At 35.1% G+C, this 22,425-nt stretch overlaps 3 protein-coding genes across 4 annotated transcripts; all 3 read right to left on the reverse strand.

Annotated features, from left to right (window-relative positions):
- Positions 1–1,400, reverse strand: LOC133704105 (uncharacterized). Of its 2 annotated transcripts, none has more exons than XM_062128857.1 (2): positions 1,069–1,400; positions 1–899 (listed from the first exon to the last, which is right to left on the reverse strand). In XM_062128857.1, exon 2 carries the CDS (start codon positions 811–813, stop codon positions 220–222), a length of 594 nt encoding a protein of 197 aa, XP_061984841.1. In that variant the 5' UTR covers positions 814–899; positions 1,069–1,400; the 3' UTR covers positions 1–219. The 2 variants fall into 2 exon arrangements, with proteins under 2 accessions (XP_061984841.1, XP_061984840.1); XM_062128856.1 differs by having other exon boundaries at positions 1–917.
- A 1,673-nt stretch (positions 1,401–3,073) lies between these two features.
- LOC133705823 (uncharacterized acetyltransferase At3g50280-like) lies at positions 3,074–4,870 on the reverse strand. The gene has a single exon (XM_062131209.1). The coding sequence runs from the start codon at positions 4,783–4,785 to the stop codon at positions 3,319–3,321; it is 1,467 nt and encodes a 488-aa protein (XP_061987193.1). The 5' UTR covers positions 4,786–4,870; the 3' UTR covers positions 3,074–3,318.
- A 15,757-nt stretch (positions 4,871–20,627) lies between these two features.
- On the reverse strand, positions 20,628–21,791 carry LOC133705824 (protein SRC2 homolog). The gene has a single exon (XM_062131210.1). It carries the CDS (start codon positions 21,713–21,715, stop codon positions 20,780–20,782), a length of 936 nt encoding a protein of 311 aa, XP_061987194.1. The 5' UTR covers positions 21,716–21,791; the 3' UTR covers positions 20,628–20,779.
- Positions 21,792–22,425: the final 634 nt, after the last annotated feature.

The raw sequence follows: 22,425 nt of genomic DNA on the forward strand, positions 1-22,425 counted from the left end.
TTCACATGGAAAATGAAGATACTACTCAGATGTTAAATAGAATGAATGGGTTAGGTTTCTGACATGGTTTTTTAAGTAGATATAAATACATTGCCCCTGAATAAATATGCAACTTGTTCAACTTACACCTTACAAGTTACAGCAAGGCAAAACCTGATAATGGCACAGGTGATACTGCAAAAAACCATTCTTTCGAGAGATTCAATGCCTTGGTTCTAATCAATCTTTAGTGTAATCGGGCTGAACTGCCTGTTCAAACTCCCCATCCATCAGCACTCCATCCATAACATGTACTACAATCTCCATTCTCCTGAGGCCTACCTTTTCTGATCGAATTCTATTAACCACCAGCATCCCATCTCCATCTTTTGAAATGTACAGTGTAAACCCAGATAAGGAATCATAGAAGACCTCTTTACCAGAGGGCACTGTAGTAGAAAAAAGAGTTCGAGGAACAGCTGAGAAGCCCAATATGCGGGAAACGACAGCGTATGTGTCATTCCTCTTCTCTGCTACCAAGCTATCATCCACCTGTAGCCTTAGGTCACGCTCAAAAGCTTCATGGGACGGGACAAAGACTGTAAAAGCAAGATCTTCTGGCAACATTTCAATCATCATCTCACCAAATTTCCCAATTGCTTCATCCTTGGAAACCTTCCTGTTCCTAATGGTTCTGTAAGAACCTGTTACTTTATTTCTTAGTGATGCCTCCGGAAGCTGGAAAACTGATACCATAATCACCGAAAGGCAACAGATAGAAATCACCACTCCTACAAACGCTATTGAGTTCTTCACAAAGCACCCTCTCCTCATTTTCTTTAACAATTTAATACATCACTAACAAGTCATCATAAAGCATTTTTTGCAATCAAAACCCCATGCCAAAATCCAAGAAAAATCTGCAATCAAACTTCGAGCTAAATTTGATCATTTATTTACTTCAATATACACTTTACAATGGAATCAAGCACAACCTCAGCAGTAAACTCAAAACCCACCCAAGAAAAACTCATGAAGTCACTGCCAAAGACTACCAAGGGAAGTGTTTTCGTGTAGAAAAGTTCTTACCTTCAAAAGATGCTAGTGGCAACTTGCACGGCCAAGACCTTGCAATTCAATTCCCTCGCTGACTCTGGCTCTGGTCTTCGGAGTTCCATGAATTTAACTTGGCACATTTCGATGAAGTTTTCATTGAAGTAATAGGTTAGAGTTCGATTCACCAGATCTGCAAGGAAATTCAAAAGCCACGATGTGCGGGAACATTGCACCCTAACCAAAATTAACGGGCCTAGGTCTAGTAGGCCTGTCACTGGACAATAAAAAATCTGGTCCAGTGACTTGCCTTTACGCATCTTTAGAAAATTTCTGGGAATTTTGTTTTTGCAGTCGCGTTATTCTTCTTCGAATAAGTTTACCGAGATAATTGCCCCCCTTCAAGGTTTCTGAATTTGAGGATAAATGGCATTGTTACAATCACATAGACTAATGAAATGCATTGTGTTTTGCATATATCCATCAACATGATCACGAGAGGTAGATTTGAGAATTTTCCTTCTTAACATTTGCTTTCAAATTATACTTTGTCGCTCGGGATTTCTTTTTTATCCAATTTGATGCTCAAGAGAAAGCGATACTCAATGTGATAAAATTTAAGCTTCAGCGAAATATTTTTTTGACAATTTCTTCACGTCACTGCAAACTCTAACTTATCACGAAAATCCTTGACTGTATAGCAATGGCCAAGAAACTAGAATGCATGTCATTTAAATGCCAGAATGTTATTAGTAAGTCTCTGTTTGGACTAAAATTTGAAAAATCGTGGTTTTGGAAGACCCATAAAATAATCTTATAACACAAAACGTGCTTTTGCGAACTCAATTATTATACCAAACACAAACCAAATCAATTCCCCCAACTGATTTTAGTAGTGATCCATGTAATTTTGCACCAAGTCTGGATCGTCCATGATTCCTAAGAGACAATCCATCTTTACTGTTCCTGCTCGATGTTGGCATCTATGGCGACTTTACGTGGGATGCTATGATCTTACAATTAACTTCTACTCAACAATAAAAGTTTACACTAAGGATGACCGACTTTCATTTTCTGAAACAAAGTGCCAGAACATAATAGACAATTTTACATGTAATGTACTGATTTTATCTATCCTTTAACCTCACTCTCTCCCAACGCTAGTGGTACAATATCATTATTGCATTTGTTTCTGTCATGAATAAGGGTTTAAATTTTGCTAAGGAGATGATCTCGTTGCCAAGAAGAACGAAATACAAGAATGCGGTATCTTAGATGAGTGAAGCTATGACAAAAGTCATGGGCAAATTATTTAAGTAGATGTCACTTGTGCAAGAGTAGACAATTATTCGTACAGTTTGTCTTACATTTTAAAAAGCGATTTGTTAAAGTCTAGAAATAGATGTTGGTAAGATTTTAGGCACAGAGACAGAGACAGATAAAGAGTAAAATTAATTAGTTTAGAGTCATTAAAATATTATTTTGAAAGTGTTTATTTATTTTATATATAGACATTATCTCTAGAATAATAATCAAGCCCTATAAATCTTTAAAAGAATAAGGAAAAAAAAACACATTTTTCTTAATATTTTTTCTTTATATAATAACAAGTTTATACATACTCGAAATATTTTAATAAAATTACATAGTTGTTAATAAGATAATTATATCTTGAATTAAACTACATAAATGATATTTAATTTTATTCTAACAGTTATAAATATTAAAACTAATTATAAAATTAATTTAAAAATATTTTTTTATAAATATTCATATAATAACCTTTTAATTTCCAATACACCCTTATAAGCAGCAGATGAGAATTATCTGTTCTGGATAATCGTCCAGGACACAACCATACCCAGGCATATGCGCGCGCGCGCATCAACAAAGCTGCTCATCTCTTAAAAGTTCAGCAAAACAAACCATATAATTAAGCACGTGCTTATTTTTGTGTTTTAAATATAGTTGGGTAAAATTTTAATTTTTTTATTTAAAATTAATTTTTTTACTATTTTTAAATTATTTTTATATACTGACATTAAAAATAAAATTTAAAATAAAAATCATTATTTTTAAACATTTCAAAATAAAAATTACCTTAAAAAAACATTCAAATATCATACAAGCTCTTAACCAGAAAAAAAACGGTCACAAAGTTACAAGAGAGAGACATCCTTCCTCGTCCCAGTCCCACGAGGCAGGAGCCTCTCAAAGCACATGTCCCCACCGACATTACAATGGCCCACACAAGACAATCAGATAATCACCACCGATGAAGAGTAACTAGCGAGATACAAACTGCATGAACTCGTGATCAGACTCAATCCCAGCCATTGCTTCAGGAGCCAACACAACCTCAAGATCCACAGTACCATTACCTTCCCTGCCAGGAAAAGCAGAGATCTTACCATCAAACTTGTTGGCCTTACCACTCCTAACCGCCAAGGGTCGACCCCACCCAAAATCATTATCGTACATTGGGAATCTTGGTGAACTACCCATGGTCATTGACGCCCCGTCCAAGTTCCCTAACGGGAAACACCTTGGATTTCTTTCCCAATCCTCGACAAAACGACGTACCATTTCGTCGTTATGGGCAGCAACACTTTTATTCAGCTGCTCCGCACACCAGCGTAGATCCCTAGACAGCACGTCCCCAGCTGACGCGTATGTGGGGACGCTTTGAATTGCGTTCCCAAAATATAGCGGATCGAGTTTCGGGCTCAAACGGTGACGGCAATTAACCGCCATCCTAAACGTTGTCGTTTTTGACGGGTTCAACTTCCTTGCACGTGTCACCGCACGCCACAGAAGAGCACACAACGATTGAAACGACGAAATCTCCACCATTGAAAGGTTTGACTCCATTTCTTGCGGTTTCGAAACCGCGTTCTTGAACCAGCTTTCAAGGATTCCAGTCATCTTGCCCTTGTTGTGAATCTGAAGCAGTGTATCATTGCTTTGTTTTCCCATTAATTCAACAGCGTCAACATTAGTATTATCTGATTTTTGAGTCCATTTCTTGTTGTTGACTTTGGATTTCAGCTTCAAAATGGCTTCTCTGCTAAAACTGAAAATTCTTTCACACAGTGGCTCGTTTTCATTAAAAGTGACTTGAGGGCCACCTTGAGGAACTTTAAGTATAGCTTCAGAAATCAAGATTGAGTTTCTCGAGAAATCAGGCTGTCTTGATATTTTCTTGATTCCTCTCGAAACTTCAGAAAAGGTATTAAAGAAGGTCCAAAACGAAGTACCATCAGTAACAGAATGGTTCATTGAACAACCAATAAAAACCCCATCAGCTAATTCTGTGACCTGAACGGCCACGATTGGTTTATAATGGCCCTGGTAGCTAACAGTGCTCTCAAAAGCAAAGAAGCCTCTGACGCAATCAGGTACGTGAAGTGGACTGAGAATATCTTGGATGGAAATACTGGTTGCAGTGGCATGGATGAAATCTACGCCTGCGTCGTTGCAGGTAATGTAGATGTAGCCATTGGAGTCAGTGTTGAAGCGACCTGCAAGTGGAGGGAAGTGAGAGAGAGTTTGAGAAAGAGATTGCTTGAGGTGGGAGATTAAGGAATCGATGGAGAGTGTTGGAGGGCGAGTGAAAAGGCCACCCTTCTGGATGTAGTGGCAAGAAAGCATAGGGAGGTCAGAGACTGAGAGCTTGAGATCTTCTAGAGTGGATTTTTGGTCTGGGAAGACGTTGCATTGTGAGACAATTGTTACAGAAGTAGCAGAAGGCATTTTTGTGAAGTTTTGGATTGTTTGGTGCTTTGGAGGAGAGCTACTTGCTATTGCTGTTTGTATGATCTCCTCTACTTGTGTTTGTTTGCCAGGGAGGAGTGGGGACTGCAGAGGGAAGTGGGCGATGTATATATAGGAAAGTCTTGGGGTGTTCGGTTCATGAACCTGCCTGGCTTAGGTGGCCTCGCCATTGTAGAGGATAATGGATATTAATCAAAGGTTTTTACCTGAATTATTTATTTAAACGTGGGCCGAAGTTTTTAAAAAAAAAAATATGGGCAAATAATAATTAACGAGTTGCTGCTCAATTCATAGGTGATTTGTCATAGCTAATCTAGGGGTGTCATTTAATACTCCTGAATTAGGAAAAAATAGATAATAGCTTGATTTTGATTTTATTATAAGATTTTAGGAATGGTTTAATTACTAATTTGAATATCGTGAAAATAATGAGAAACTTGAATTGAAAGGGTCATTTGCATAATTTTGTTTCCAAAGATATATAATCACAGCATCTATTCTTTGTATGTTTTAATTTTCTTTCCTCATAAAATATTTAACTTACTCAATATATTTCCCAAAACATTTTATCTTCGTGAAAATATTTTCAAATATTTTTATTGCATAATTTCAATAAATATTTTTATTGCAATCGATCTGCTTTATAACCAAAAAATATTTTCATATATTTAATATTAAAAAAATATTTTAAAATATGTACATCAATCAAGACTAAAATATCTATTGAGATGAGTTTATAAACAAAAAGGCTAGATGTTGAATACAAAATTTGAATTAAAAAATTGATCTTCTTTCTAAAGAGCTGGGATTGGGTTATGGTGCTTTTAATTTGGAGTAAATCTGATGTTTAGATTGTGCAGTTACGATTCAGAATCCTGTGAGATTTTCCTTCATATCTCAGCAGTATATCAACTCGAGTCTACCTTGATTCACACAATGCCCTCACATACGAGATATGCATGCCCCACATGCATCTTAATGGTAATTAACACAAGATAAATCACACGTACGGATTTGGTGTCTGCTGTGCAAACTCTTTAAAGCGAGTTCTGCGTTACATGTCAAGACAAAAATGATGGAAACGAATTGTTTCCTGCGTGGCATGCATGAAAATGTTTGTAATCCGACGCGGCAGGCATGCAAGACCAGGTTAAGGATAATTAGTGATTGATCAGCTACTTTTGCCTCTCTAATCAGTACTGGGCAGCAAAAACCTTTATTGTTTGACACAAGTGTGCCTGTTACATTTGCTAATTCCCAACACTTTCATGAATAATTAATCGGTGAGACTTATTTCAGATAATTCAAGGAATATATATATATTGTGTGTGTAACAACTAGGCATTTTTATTTTCGTTGCCCTTTATAATAACTCTAGAATAGATAGCCCAAATCGATTCATTACAATTAATTAATCCTGGAACACTGCTCCGTCAGTTTGCAAGTACTGTAAATAAAGATTTCATAAGAGATTGAAGGACAAAATCATGATGACATCAGCGTTTAGCATTTACGCTCTGTACGTTGGCTGTCATTCTTCTGATCCCGAGAAAGGTCGGCCTAGAATCCTTTCTGTTTAGCGAATCCTGAACTGTCTTGCTTGCAATCAATTTTAATTACGGCTACTAGTTATATTTTTAAAGCATCTTATTAATATTAGCTAATCGAGATTATTTGATTTGAAGGTCGGTTTACAAGAGAATCTGCTTAAACCGCCATTTTCTGATTTGTCGGCGTGAGGCAGTATTTAATTACCAAACCACATAGTTTATCAAAGGAACAGGATACTAAATGCATAATTTATATCACATTGGTTTTTAAGCACCTAGGTACGTGGCTTGGTTAATTATTTGACTTGATTGGTCCGTTGTTTCTCAGTTCATCAATGTGTCTAAGTACTAGGACCCAGAGGAAGTCATTGTTGCAAGGTACCTTGACATCTGCCACGTGTATGACAGTTCAAGCACAACTATATACAAAGGTTCTTGTTGGTGCTTAAACATTAAAATATATTATTACTTCTTGATTGGAGACGTAAAGGATGGTGTCTAAGTACTAGGACCCAAGGCAAGAAGTGTGAGAGTAGCAGTGAACCTTGACAGGATGACAGTTCAAGAACAGCCATGGAAGGCCTCCGAAGGAAGTCAAGTCAACACACTAACACCATTCTTTTGATCTTAAGCACCTTTAATGCATGGGCTTTTGAGCTTCGATCAAGTTAAATTTGTTGATTCCATGCATCGTTTGAGCAAGAGGAGAGCTTCCAGCTTCGGTAACTATCACTGGGCATCTCGATCATTGAAAAGAAAACTTAATTTCAGATAAATTGATCTTCCCCGGCCCCGAATGATCAGTGTGTGTTCCAAGTTCATGCACTTCAATTTGAACGAAAATATGTGTGAATGCAAGAACCGTTGATGGAATAGCAGGTAACGTGAAACGAATTCAGTACTGTACTACTTGTTTCGTTCCAAACTCAATTTTAGATTAAATATTTTGAATGAACTCCGGCCTTACGTAGGAGTTAAATTTCCGTTCTCCGTTTGAAAGGACACTGCGATCCACTGGAATAGCTGCCAGCGAAATGTCGAAACATATATCATACATCAGCGACGTACGTGGTCTTCAACAGTCGCCATCGTTTTCTTTGACATAATAACTGAACTGACTTAGAGCAGGGGAAAGATCACAGAGAGGTAAGGTACATCCACAATTAACTTGAAGAGTATGTCCAGCTCTATTGTACTTTTGTACTTGTAGCGTTATGTTTGTTGCATGTGTTGTATTTTATTATAATGTGAGATTAAACGCATTAAGTTGTTTAAGAATAAATTGACATGGTGTGATATTAGTAAAATTACTTAAATTAAAACTATCATTAAAGACATGCTTTAAATTAAATTATTTTTTTTAAAAAAAATAATTATTTATTTGAAAAACACAAAAATATTATAAAAATATATATATAAGAAAACAAATCAAAATATGATTTAATTTTTCAGTAAATAGACTGCTAAATAAATTAATTAAGATCCATGCAAATATTTGAGAGATAATATATTTATAATAAAATAATTGAAGTTAACCTACATTTTCACCAGCATTTTTATTAACACTAGTACTCGGCAATATACTCATTTGTTTTAAATTTTTCGTATTAAAAAAATGTAAAACTGGGAGATAATATTACAAATATTTCTGAAAACCACTTTATTTAATGTTAACAACGATCGGAAGACAATTTTTACTTTTTTAATTAAAAACAAAAGCCTAAAGCAAACAATTTTTTATAAACCACTGTCCTATTCAAAAACAAAAAATTAAACAATACTAACACATTATATATATATATATATATATATATATATAATTTGTTAAAATAGAATTAAAGTGGTAGCTAATATAAGACTATAAACTAAGTTAAATCACACTACTCCTAAAGAGCTGAAAAGTTAAAATATAATTTATTTGATCGATATGGATCGTAATAAAAATAATTTATTTGATCGATATGGATCTGTTACGTATATTAACAATGACAGATAAATAATCTTCCTATAAATAAAGTTGAATAACTTCATATACAATTAACTAAACAATCCTATCTTATTATCCATATGTCAAAACTATCTTTTGCCGATTGTCGTTTGATCAGCTTTCTAACCTTCAATCTTCTTGAATTTCTCCACTCGCTTGTCTTGTCCGTTCGTCTTGTCAAGAAGCACACTTGCCTTGTCTCCACTATCTTGCTTTTCCAAAACTCGTCGTGCATGTCTTACGGGGCAAAAACAAGGCCTGAATAGTGAAAACATTGAGCACTCTTTATCGTTTATGAAAACATATATTTTTGTAATAGCTAGCAACTGTTCTTTGAGCGTGAAAAACTATCATTGATTCACTTAAATCTGTAATTTATATTACTAAATTAATTATATGGTGAATAATTTCTATATCATTGCTAGTAAGTATTGAATTCAAAGGTTAAAAGTTGAATTCATGGGTTGGCTTGTAACACTAAAAGGTATAAGGATTAAAGTGAGCAGAGTTCAAAGAATTGAGGGCCAAATAAGGTAAAAATTTTAAAAGATATATATCTTTTCAAGTTTTAACTGTAGTCAACCGATTATTATTATAACATTAGTTTGACATGTAAACCGAATGTTTATACAATCTGAATGTTCAGACATTCGGTTTGGGAGCCTATATATGTTCTCAAACTGCATGCTATGTTCGTGTGTGTGTGTGTGTGTTGGTCCAAAAGTTAAGGGTTTTGAAGGATTCGTTTGAGGTCTATGAAGGAAAAAAAAAACAAAAAATATCATTTACTGGTCACTCATGTAGATGCAAGTTATTTGGTGCTTTTAAGATAATATCTTCTTTCACTTTGTTCTTTTAGAAAATCTAACAAAGTTCTTAATTTGAGATTATTTGAATTTTTGATAAGTATTTGAATTGACCGGTCCAATTTAATTTTGATAACATTACAGCTTTGTTTTTATTTTTCTTTTTTATGTAAAGTTGTTGACCATATATCTTTTCTTTATTTTTGTAATCAATGTTAGTATTTATTACTAAATTTGAGAACTTTCAAACAAAAGAATTTAATTAGTCTTAGATTGAGTAACTGATTTTTAGTCCTAGATTTTAAATTATTTTTCATTTTAATGGATATAGGTTTAGTTTTAATATTTAAACATTCTTGAATACTTGTTTTTTTTTTTTGTGTGAAAATCAGGGCTTAACATCTAAGAACTAGATTAAACGAGGTAATATAGACCCAATAATATCAAAATTTAAAATAGAATATAACCTCACTGATGAATCATCTAAAGTGAAGGCATCTCTAAACATTAATCCTGAATACTTGTTAATGCAAAGGAAAAAAGGAATTGCCGGCACTACTTGGCTACAAAAAAAGGAAAATGCCAGGACCCATTGCTTAAACTGTAATAAGAGATAGTATGTATCAATAAACCTCTAGTAATAAAAGAACAGTTCATCCCATTCAGGGTACCCACTGATGTGTCGTTTATGGGTCTTACTTTGTTCCTTACTGTGTTAATATTATAGTATAGAATACATTGTTTTGCATGATTGCGTGTCATAAAAATAATATATAGTTATATATTAATTACATGTTTAGTAGTTTTTAACTAATAAAAAATTATCTCAACCTAATAACTTAAACTGTTAGGTGAGGTTTCAAAATATGATTTATATTATTCTCTAACACATCCCTCAAGTAAAAGCTTTTTGAACTTGAAACTTGTACAGACGCACGTTACATTGTGCTATTAACTAGATTTTAATTAAAAGAAAGAATGAGAATGTTGAAATTCGAACTCGTGATCTTTTGGTCATTAAAACTCTGATACCATATCAAAGAATCATCTTAATCCAATAGTTTAAACCGTTATATGAGGTTTTAAGATATGATTTATAATAAGTTAGGGTGATTGTTCATATGCCTTGATATACTTGAACATAAAATGGATTTTCATTGATGTTTTTCAAACTATAGATCGGTCAGTCATTGTTCCCTTCTGATTAGATTCAAGCCACCAAATTCATGATGAAAACAAAAAAATACATATCTTATCGCTAAAACATGTAGCTAGGTGGTTGTCTCTTTCTATGTCGCTTCTTCTGTTCTACAACAATAGTTATATTCATTTTAAAAGTGACCTAATAATTAGTATACTTGTTTTTCTAAATTGGCATCAGGTTGTAAGTATACATGCCAAGAATATGTCATTAACCTTGTAATAATTTACTGGAATTAATTGAACCTCAATATTACATGCATGCCGTGTCATCGAGCGATTTAATTTGATAATTGCTTCATTTAATTGCATTTTGTGTTGGTTTGTTTCTTTGTTGAACAATATTTGTAACTTTGTTAAAACTAGTGAATATTCTTTTTGTGATTATTCATCATTATTGTCAAGACTATATCTTAACTAAAAAAAATTAATTTACTGATGCATTCCCTCCCTCCTATAGAAGTCATTAATCTCGATTTAAGATTTATATGTGTTTACTACTATTTTGTACTAATTGTTTTTAATTTATGTTTAGGACGAGATAGTATATATGTTTTATCGTAGAAAATTAGTCTGATCATCAAAATCTTAGATATATGCATTTTTTTTATATTAACGTGGGTGTCTGAATCAGTTTGCGTATATTAATTAATTTCACGGGTCCTGAAGTTAATGACTATGTAAGCTTCTAGTGATTTTGAAGGGATTCGAACTCGTGACCATTAAGAGCAAATACAAGACTTAACTAGTTGAGGTACTCCTCAAGGGTTCTTAGATATATACACGCATACACATTACCTAGAAATTATAATATATTACTTCAAAAAGTAAATTCAATTTATTAAATGACTGGATCCATGTATTAATTACAGTGATAAAAAAACAAAAAACAAAAACCGAATTGGAGACTTAGAATCCCTTTTTGGAGTAGAGGCTTGGTACTGCTGTTAAATGCGTTTTTAGTATTTTTCTTGAGTACAGCTCACAATTTAATTATACCACAACTTGATGGAAGAAGGTGGTTGATGTGAAGTAGCAATATTGATCACTTAAGAACCCTATCGAGCAGGTACTCTGAGTTTGTCCAAAGTAGACTTTTTTTAGGGAGGATATATCCAAATAATATTGAAAAGTTGGCTAATAAGGTTAAATGCATAGCTCAACATCTCCTCCATATCATAGATCATCAATTTCAAAAGCACACATGCATTATTGATCAAAAGTAAAATGCAAATAATCCAGCTGGTTTCTTCTACAAATCTTATCAAAGATATCTTTTTGTAATATATAGGCCCTAGGCCCAGGATTTTGGGGGGGGGGGTGGGGGTGGGCAAAAAAAAAGAGAAGAAGAAGAAGAAGAAAGAAGCATCGATCATGAGGAGTTCCTTGTTTTTCTGCCCCTCGAAGGATATTTTAGGTTACAGGGACCACTAAGAATGGGCAACATTAATGAGTGCTTTAATGTCGTATATACTCAATTTGTACAATCATAATGATAGAGAACAGGATTTTTGCAGTGCAGAAATTCTAAATTCATGCACATATTCAAAAACTGATAGTGATCCATGTACCGGTAAATATTACAGAGAAATGAAGTGGGGCTGGTCTGATATCAGACTGCCGATATCCCAAAACGTAGGGGTGTACGTACCGTGTATCTGTCTATAGCTATCTAGTAGCTGCCTGTAGAGCCTTCTAATCAAAATTAAACCAGCTTCAATGAATACTAGGGCTAGCTGTTGCTTTCTTCCTTTCTCTCTTTTTTTGACAAAGGGTTGTGCATCCAATGATAAACGTTTTAGTGACCAATTCTATGCTAATATTCATTTATCGGAAAGCAACGTCAATGAGCATGCATCTGATCAATGTAGCTAGCTACATCAGATTTGTCATTTGATTTGTTACTCCAGTGTGTGTGTGTGTGTGTGTATACATATATCATAATTAAAGTCAGATCGAGATCAGAGCTAGCTAGCAATTAGCAAACAAGCTAGGTTTCATGTGAGATATTTTTCTAAGAAGTATTAGAAAGATGTTTAATTACGTGTAATATTAAAAAAGCAACACAGCTTTATATATTCTGCTCGGGGAAGTGGAAACGATATTCTATTCTTGTAATTAAGAAGATCAGTCAATTGATTAGCACCTGCATCTTTTCAGAATGACAAGAAGAAAAGTTGAAAGTGGATTCTTTAACATAACATGTTCGGGGTGGGGGTCTCCTCTTCTTTAGAATATTGATTAAAGAAGAGAATTTAACGAGAACCAAGCGTTTCCACTCCCATTTAGTATATGCTTTCTGATTTCTCTGAGAGATTCGCTTTAAGAGCCACTTAGTGATCAGGAGTACCATCTCCACCAAAAACATTGGAAACGTTGTTAATTTTTTGTTTTAACAAAACCGATTTTTGGGAACATAGTCACAACCACCACGACAATTATGAAATGCTTTGTTTCGGGATGTGAGAAGGTGGCAGCATCATAAGTGAATTTGAAGTTGATTTATGCTGGGGAATAAATTAAAATATCTGCTTGCATCTGTATATATGTACTGCTAGAACATTGCTTCATGCCGATCCAAGATATATAATGATATAGGATCGATGCTTGCTCCCTTACTAGTTTAAGAAGTTTGATTCATCTTAATTCAGCCTTATGTAATTATAGTTTCCTGTCATTAGTTTTGAAGTGACACATATATGACCCATGCATGCATGGAAAGAAAAAATAATGCTCAATTGCTCATCATAAAAGTGTGATGCTTTTACCTTTGAATGGCATTTTGCAGTCAAGATACCTAAATAGTTAATTTTCATTATCAAAACCAGCCAAGTGCCTTTCAATTCAGTTCTTATATAAACCATCTAGAACCGAATTATTATCATTTTTACAATAATGATAATAATTCCTTTTCGGACATTGAGGACACTATGTCCAACTTGGTGGTGAACTTAAGAGGCACAAATTAATGTTGTTTAGTTGTGCGTTGGGCTTCTCTTCTAGGCTTGGATCATGGTAAAATGTTATCTAGGCTTGGAAGTATTACACCTTTGAATAAGACGGGAGCTACCTTTCTCCGAACCTGTAAGAGGCACTTTTAGAATTCTAGCCTGTAAAGGAGTCAGTCTTGGGAACTATGATTATGGCGCGACGAGACGTTGCACATTTGAGGAGGGAGAATGTGATACCCCGGTATACCATGTTGATAGATTATACTAGAAAATATAAAGAATTATTTATACTATTTTAGTAAGATTTTAGATTGAGAAAATTTAATAATAACTGATGTTATTTTTTTCAAATTGAAAATCCATCTTAGAATTCCATCCCATCACCTCTAAAACCTATAAATTTAAGCAAGTGTACTAGTTTTTTTTTTTTTTTAATTTGAAGCAAGTTTTGTGGGAGTGGATTATTTTTTGTTATAATATTAGTCCCTGGGAATTCTAACTTTCGGTGTAAATACCAGCTGAAATTGATGGGATTTGCAGGCATGATTAGTGGTCCACTAGAAGGACGAAAGGGAAATTCTCGCAAAAGAGGAGAGGAGGGGTAGTTTGAACCATAACTTTTCAAGTTCTTATCCCACCCCCGAGAACGTTCAACTGAATCGCATCATTATGAGTATTTTTTATACTTTTATCATACATATTGAACATTTTAATCTTCAGTCAATTTTTTATTTTTGTTCTTAACATTTTTATACCAATCCTTCACGCTTAGTTTCTCGTTTTTAACCTGAAACAAACTTGAATGTGGAATTATTAGTCAGAAGAGAAATGCATGAACCATAAACAGTAATTTTGTGATTGATTCCTCTGATTAGTCTCCAATATCATTTTATATAATGGTCGCATAGTGACTCCATTACGAGCGACATGCCAACCAACTTGTGTATAAAAACATAAAATACACATTCTGAAAGGCAAGGGTGCAACTAGAAATTTTTTTTTGTTATGGGTTACTAAATAAATATATAAATATTTTTTAAGATTGATTATTAACTTATGTACATGAATTTTTGAAGTTAACAGTAAAATTTTAATTCAAATACACTATCTAAAATATTAAAAAATAAATTTAAAAGTACATAAAATTAAAATGAAAATAAAAATAAACTTACTATTAAAGTTATTTCCTTCGATGTTTTGTGGAATATAATTCATTTATAATCGAATCTGAATCGATATTGTAACAACCTCTCAACTAGGATAAAATAACAATCTCATATCAATTGTAAAATAAAGTAATTAAATTTTTTCCCTCTTTCAATTCCTCCTTCCTTCACTTGATTCTTCCCTAGATTAGTGTTCTATAAGTTGGACTTTGTAAGCTTACAAGGTTATTCTCTCGCTTTTCTTATTTTTTTACTTGGATTTTTTTTATATATTTTTCCCTTACTTTTTTCTATTTCTCTCTCGCCTTTTATTTTTTTTTCTTTTCCTATTCTGCTTCTACCCAATCGGCAACATATAAAAGGAAAGAGGAGCTAATTTGTTTTATTTTTTAATGACAAATAATCATTTTACTCTTAATAAGCTATTTTGCTTTTATTTGACGGCTTTTTTTTTTGTTAGCACTACCAAGCTCCATTCATCCTAAAATTTTAACAAGATTTTATTCAATATATTTGAAGATCCCTCATAAAATTTCAACTCGATCTGATGATCGGATTGAAAATTACGTCCAATAATGTAAAACTATTCAAATTATGATTTTTCATCAAATTTCTAAATTTCTTCAAATTGAGAATTACGATTTTGTTTTATATAAAACTAATTAAAAAATATTGATAAAATCTTGACCTGCGCTAAAACCCACCTCAGCCTTTGTCATGCCTCTGCCTATGCTGAAGGGTATAACTTAATTAATCAGATTTTAAATTTGTTTCATAGAAATCAGCAGTTCGAGTCTCACAAATTTTAAAATTATTAAAGATTTATATGATTGTTAATTTCAGGATCTATTGAATTAATCAAGGTATACCTAAGCTAATCCAACACTTATATTAATAAATAAATAACACAGAATGCAATACCATGGTTGATGAAATTAAAGAATCGGTGCCAAGAGACTAAGAGTGTGTTTGGCAGTGTGGTTGTGGGTGCTTTTCAAATAACTTTTCGTGCCAAAATGCATGCCAATGATGTTTTTTCATTTTTTTAAAATCATTTTTGACATCAGCACATCAAAACGATCCAAAACGTACAAACCATATTAAATTTTAGTAAAAAAAAAAAAATTCAAATTTTTTAGGAGCCAAACGGTGCCTAAGTAAGCAAGCAGTAAACTCCTGTCTCCGCCCCTCAACAGCAAGTTGTTGAAGTGCCTTTACAGGTGATGACTTTGCTCCGGATTAGATTATATGCTTGTTGACTAAAAATAAACATCTGCGTCGGCTGAGATTCATACCTAAAAATTGTAAAAGAAAAACTAATCCGACAACAAAGAAATCAACAAATGACATGACTTCTTGAAGTCACCGCTCTACGTCGACGTACACCTGTTTTTGGTACTTTTAACACTCTGTTTTAGTCAAAATCAAAAGTGAAGAACGAAGGATGATGGGTTCTCCGGTGGAATACATTGAAAGAGGTAAAGATCATTCCCATCCCACTTTAGCAGGTAAGCCAGCTTTATTTCCGATGACGTATTTCGTATATTGTGGATTTATCTAGATTAAAATTTTCCAACATCACGCAACCTTTAGCTCGTAGAGAAAAGGAAAGAGACCTTTGATGCTGGTGTGAATAAGGGTTCTTTTGTTTTTTGCTCGAATTTATAATAATAATAAAAAGAAGCTTGTACAGGACTCGTTTAAAATCATGATCAGACCATTAATCTTGCAAGAATAATAATAAAAAATAAATGTTTTTTATATTTTTAGAAACAAGAAATTAATTTGATCAGTTTTGTTTTTTTTTTTAAAAAAAAAAAACTTTAGAGAAAGAAAGGTGAACGGACATTACCGTCCTTTCCGTAAGATTTTGTATTCTATCATGGCATGTTGAAAAGAAAAGGCGAACACAAAGCGGAAGTCATGGAGCACAAAACATTAAAGACAAATTGAGATATGTACATCTGGGTCCCTCCTGTAAAGTTAGCCCCATACCCCCACACGAATAAATTTATTTTGCAATTGTGAAAAATTAATTGATAATTAATTGTGCACCGAAAATGTCCATTTTTCAATGGTTTTTATTAAAAAAAAGAAGAAAAGGAAAAGGAAAACATGTGGGAGCTAGCATTGTCATAATGCTGCTTGCTAGTGCTAGAGCCATGTAGATACTTGATAAATTATGTTGCCATTGACGGGCTATCAAGTTTATGAACTAACAACACATGCTAGCCCACATCATCGTTAGACTAATCTCGAAAGCATTGAGGGAGGGTGCTTTAGCAAGTGGTAGCTCCTGCTCCTACTCCTACTCTAATTGTAATTCTAGCCCGTGACTAAAGGATTGTTTATCTTATTTTTGGATAAGTGATTGGCACCAAATCCGTTGGTGAGCATGATGAAGGTTGTTTCATTTTCCAATTTGTTTTCACTGTAGACGAGAATTAGCATTAAAAATATAGAATAAAGTATGTTAAAAGCACAGTCCAATAATTAGAAAACCAACTTTGTTTGAAGGATGGAATGATGAGACCAATCCCATTTCGAAGTGGGAAATTTGAGGCAGTATTGCAGCATCATCAGAGGCATCAAGAACTATGAGATCATCGTGCGGTCTTGGACCACACGGAAATACCAGGAAACTCCACCTAGGTGGCCTGGTATAGAGATACACCACTTCTAGTCATTTATGCGAGCTATCGTTTGATTTTGATGTATCCTCTGACCTTATTTTGAATCTTATACCGTGCTAGCTAGTACTAGAGTTTTTTTTTTAAAATGGTAGGACTACGTAAGGGAAGACTATGAAACACCGCATTGTTTGAAAATTCATCTCTCCAACAATGTATGGTGATATTGCGTTCCAGCAGCAGGCAGGAGTTAACATCATAGAATCCTTGATGAAAGATGAAGATGGACTTTTCTTTTTGTTTTGTTTTTTTTCGGAACAGCAAGAGATGGACATTTTCTAATTCTTGTTTTCATTACAAAGGAAAAGAAACAGAGAAAAAAAGATGGGACTATGATTAGCTGTGAAAGTTTTATTAACCATTTAATTCGCGCAGTTATACAGGTGGGTTTAATGTGTTTTTTATATAAAAAATTAAAAAAATTATACAAGTGAGATTAATATACTTTATAATATAAAATAAAACATGCATCCGATTTATACTTCAATAAAATAATATTTTTATTATGAAAAAAAGAAAAAACATCAATGCCCCCAGCTTAATTTATGCTAGAATAAAACACCCATCCTATTTAGTGTTTTCTAGGCAATAGGAAATAGATGATAATAATAGCTTTGCTTTTCATCTCATAGGTAGGTTTGTTCGAGACCTCCGAGATCCAAAGACGATAAAATAATGGTAAGGCTTAGACAAAGGAGTCGTTTGGGGCCCAAAAGGGAAGTTCAAGCTTGGTAGGCAACAAAGCATGTACTTTGTTTAAAGGTGGTTCGCTGTGCTGTTATTAATATATTCAGGCCCAAACAAGGTTTCAGGGTTGACCTTTTTAGATCCTCTCCTTCTGCCACTTTTAGTAGCTAGGGACCGACCACAGCAATACAGGCTACGCTGTCCTTAGAGTTCTGTGCTGTAATCTTTATTACCTACTTACCGTCCTAAATGTGTATTGTAATAATCTATATTACCTACTTACCTATCTATATCGGTCGGTTCTAGGGCCTTGTTTCCGTCCACTCAAAACATCTTTTCATCCTTTCGGTGGGTGAAACAGAGAAAATGAAAATGGCCTGTAAAAATGCGTTCTCATAACAGTTGATTATGTCGAAAATAATTCTTTTTTCTTTATACATTTACTGATCTACACGAAGATTTGACTTTAAAAAGTTAATCCGATTATTATAACACACGTTCTTCTCATGTACGCCTGCGGAGGGAAGAACAGTTAGAATGGTTTTGAATATAATGAAAGCTAAATGATTTTCCCTTCCCTGGACCTCTTTAAAGCAATGGTTTGATATAACAGATAGGAGGGTTATTGGGCAGGCAAATCCATTTGTAGGCTGGCTTTGTGCTGTTCTTAACAATCTTATCCACCACGACCAAGGGATTGAATCTCTTCCCTACCTCTGGAAGTAGCGCATTTCACGGATCCTACTCTTCCAAAAGAGAGATGATAGCGAAGGAATCCAATAATGGCCAGATACCATCCCCAACAACATTAGACCAAACAAGAACTGAGAACTTCGGATCATCACCGGACACAAAGATTGCAGGACAACGCCTGCAGAAGTACAAATAGTGAAACAATCAACCTCCAAGCCAAACTGATCCTGAGTCTGATTAATTCTTGTTGACAGTCAAAGTGGCAATCCGTTGAGATTACAAAGGATACCAGCACTCCCAGGTCAAAATCTGCAGAAAGCAGTAACACAAAGATAACAGCAAAAACCACTAGTTTTCTCCGCCTATAAGAAAATGCTGCCGCCTCAACTCTTTCTCAATTTGAGATGGCTACTGTCACAAATATATTTCTCAACCTCAACTCCTTCCGTCAAAATCTACATGGAATTAGGGATAACCATACTTTCTTACCTCCATTTTCCAAGAATTTATTCAATATACTAGCGTGTTTGTATTAGTGTACGAGTGCGTGTGTTTGTGGGAGAGAGCTAAATTTTGCACCAAGATGGTTAAGTATATACAAATTAAAAAATTATATTCTCATTCATGCATGCTGAGATAATAATTTCACATGCTTCAATGCTCACTCCACGGGAGAAAAAAATGAGCAAATGCCCTTAACATCTAATTGGTCAAAATAACAATCAGCTAGGACATGCACCATTAGCATCACCATTCTATAACTTCTCAAAGAGTATTAGGTTGGTGTGCAGTGCACACAAAGAACAGGGTCGAAAGCATTAGGTTTAAGACCAAGAAAGATGAAGGATGAGTAGGAGGTGCCAGTGGACTTTAGAACAAAGGATTATTGTAGGTACTGACAATGATTCTCAAAAATAGCATAACATAATGTTATATGATGATGAGATAAAATGCAATAGAAAAAAGAACACAGGGAAAGGCTACTCATAAAGGTCAAAGCACCCTATCGGAAATGAATCAAATCTCCCCTAACTTCATGTTGCCACGAGTTTAGCAAGTTACCAGATACAAGGTACATATATACATTAAGAACATTCCTCTTGGATAAACAGCACGGTTTCTGCATTTAGGAATCTTCCAATAAAATGAGGCTATTCAAAGCTGAACATATACAGAGGAATCGCGAAAGAATGGTGATGTGATGTGGAGAGGAAGAGTGCAAACCCACTGATGAAAGCGAGAAGGTGGTATGAAGAAGAGGAAAACAACTATCACTGAGCAGCGCATAAACTTGTATGAAGTTGCAGGCAACAGCAAAGTCAAGCACTACAGCAGCATTATTCACTAAGGATGAGCAGATGAAAACAAAACAAACACTCTTTCTCAGATCATCTCAACATTCATATTGCTTTGGCTGTCAAGGCCACTACAACATCTATATCAGCATTACTCTGCTTTTCTTTGACTGAGTGCACAACCAGCTACTAGTTTGCTTCTCTTCAAAACTAACCTTTCATGGTTCGCGAGAAATAGAGGCACAAAGGGCATTCAGAAAGAGACAAATGGAAGGAAAGAAGAAATATCAGAAGCCTTATATAATGCATCAAACAGTTGATTTGATCACTCAAACTTCTAGCACAAAGTTAATGATCGACTTCCTTCTCCCTTCCCCTCTCAGCAAGCACAGGTCTCAAAAAGAAATAGGAATTTAGTTCCAACTCCTCCATTAAGAGAGGGGATAATGAGGCAGGCCTTAGAACTAGACAAATATTTGACACGTTCATTTCGCCCTTCACATTGCAGCCGCCTCATTTGTTGTTCAAGTTTGAAGCCAACTAGATCAATGGAAAGGGTGTAGGATGCCACTAACAATCAAGAACATCAGGCCCTAGAGTTGCCAAACTAATTAAAAGCAATCCAAGCATCAAAATACACGCAGAGTAAATCAAAACGACTCAACTCAAACCGAAAACCTGAACCTGTACTAATGTAGAGTTATATCACAGGACTTGCTTGGTAGTTGAACTCAATCAAACTCATGTACATACAGAATAATTATCATAATCCCACTAAAATTAACGATCATATAGATGCAGCAAAAGCAGATAAAAGCAGATTTTATTCCTTTCAATAAAATGTTGAAATCTCGAGCAGGAGCACCCAGATTAACCATAGATTATACATATATAAACCCGTGGAATGACAAATTAAACACGGTAAATAACTCCTCACCAAACCACAATTTAACATCCGTAATCAGCACGATAATCACTATAATCGTCACGCGCAGCGAGATCATTCTCCACTTTCTGTGCGATTTTCTCATCCTCGTGTTTCAATCCCTCTTCCAATGCAAGTCCACCTAGAGTCCCAGCAACGGCACCCACAGCCAATCCCGTTCCAAACCCCATACTCTTCCCTCCTTTATGCCTCTCCCTCTGAGTATCATAACTACCATAATCAACCGGTGCAGAGGGCCCACTGCCGTAACTACCCATCGTCCGATCCAAAAAGGGCCTTGGCGGCGTGGGTGGCGGCGGCGCAGAGGAGTGATATCCTGGATAATACGGAGGAGGGTAGGCGTCGTGGTAGGGACCATAATGCGGTGCGGGTGGGGGAGGGGGAGAAAGCGACGCTGGAAGCGCCATAGACAGGCGCCTATAGTCAGGAGGTGGTGGTATAGCGGCGCCACTGTAATAATAGCTCTGTGGAGCGGTAATTCCGTAAACTGGCTGCGGCGGTGGATGAGGAGAAAACGGTCTTTCACGCACACCGAGTTTGATTCTGATTTTACCCTGAGGGCGACCAGAGGGTCGGGTTAGTTCAAGAGTTCGGACCCGGTTTGAGTCATCGGGGTCGGATAAATCTTTTAATGCGACCCGGAGAGTGCCAACGAGGGGTTTGGGGGTTTCGCTTGGCTTGGAATGGAAGATTTCTAGGGTAAGGAAGGAGTCGCGAAGAGCGAAGGTGAGAGGGAGCGTGAATCGCTCGTTCCAGACGGGTCGGGTCGAACCGGATTCGTCGGATTTTGTTGAGAGTCTTCGGCTCGGGTCGACCCAGAAGACTGCGTATGGTTTGAGGTCTCCAGTTTTCCAGTTTACGTTTTTGAGGTGTTTTGCAGAGATTATTGTGAGGTCGAGATCGAGAGGTACTGGGGGGGGAGGGCGAGAGGTGGCCATTGTTGGTGATGCTAACTAACGTGCGCTGCGAGTATTGGATATGGGGAGAGGGAAGAGGAAAGGAAAACTACGAAGGACTTTTACGCGTGGAAAAACATTATCTTGGCCCTTGTATTTGTATCAGGAGGTCAGTTCAGACTCTGCGTCTTTATTTTTGTTATTACAGACAACTTTGAGTTAATAGATGTAAAATTTACCTTTTCCAGTGTTTTTAAACCATGTCTGTCTGGTGGTCAATCCGTTTAAGATCAGATTATAAATCTTGACCTGATTATCTAGGTTAATTTTATTTTTTATAAATCAAAAAGATATTATTTTAATAAAAAATTAAAAAATAATCAATGAATTACAACTAGATTTTTTACTAGGTAGCTGAATTTTTAATTATTTTTATTTTTTTATAAATCCTGACCAGTTCTAATTTTGGATCAACTCACCATACATGCCGGGTTTTTAACTAGAAAAAGTTTTCCTAGCGGTACATTTTTCTCCTGTTCCATAAAACAATTTTGTCGGGTCATTTATCTACTTACCTCGTGTCACTTGTCCTCTTTTCATCAACAAACCTTTAATTTTTTATTTTGTTTACTCCATGGATGACAATAATTACACTTTATTCTCGCCCTTGATTTTCTTTTTCATTTTAGCGTGCCTTGGAAAGTTTATGATAAATGACTTCTCCAATAAACTATCGAAATTGCTTACTTGAA

Source organism: Populus nigra, chromosome 10 (assembly GCF_951802175.1).
Source record: "Populus nigra chromosome 10, ddPopNigr1.1, whole genome shotgun sequence".
Lineage (NCBI taxonomy): Eukaryota > Viridiplantae > Streptophyta > Magnoliopsida > Malpighiales > Salicaceae > Populus > Populus nigra.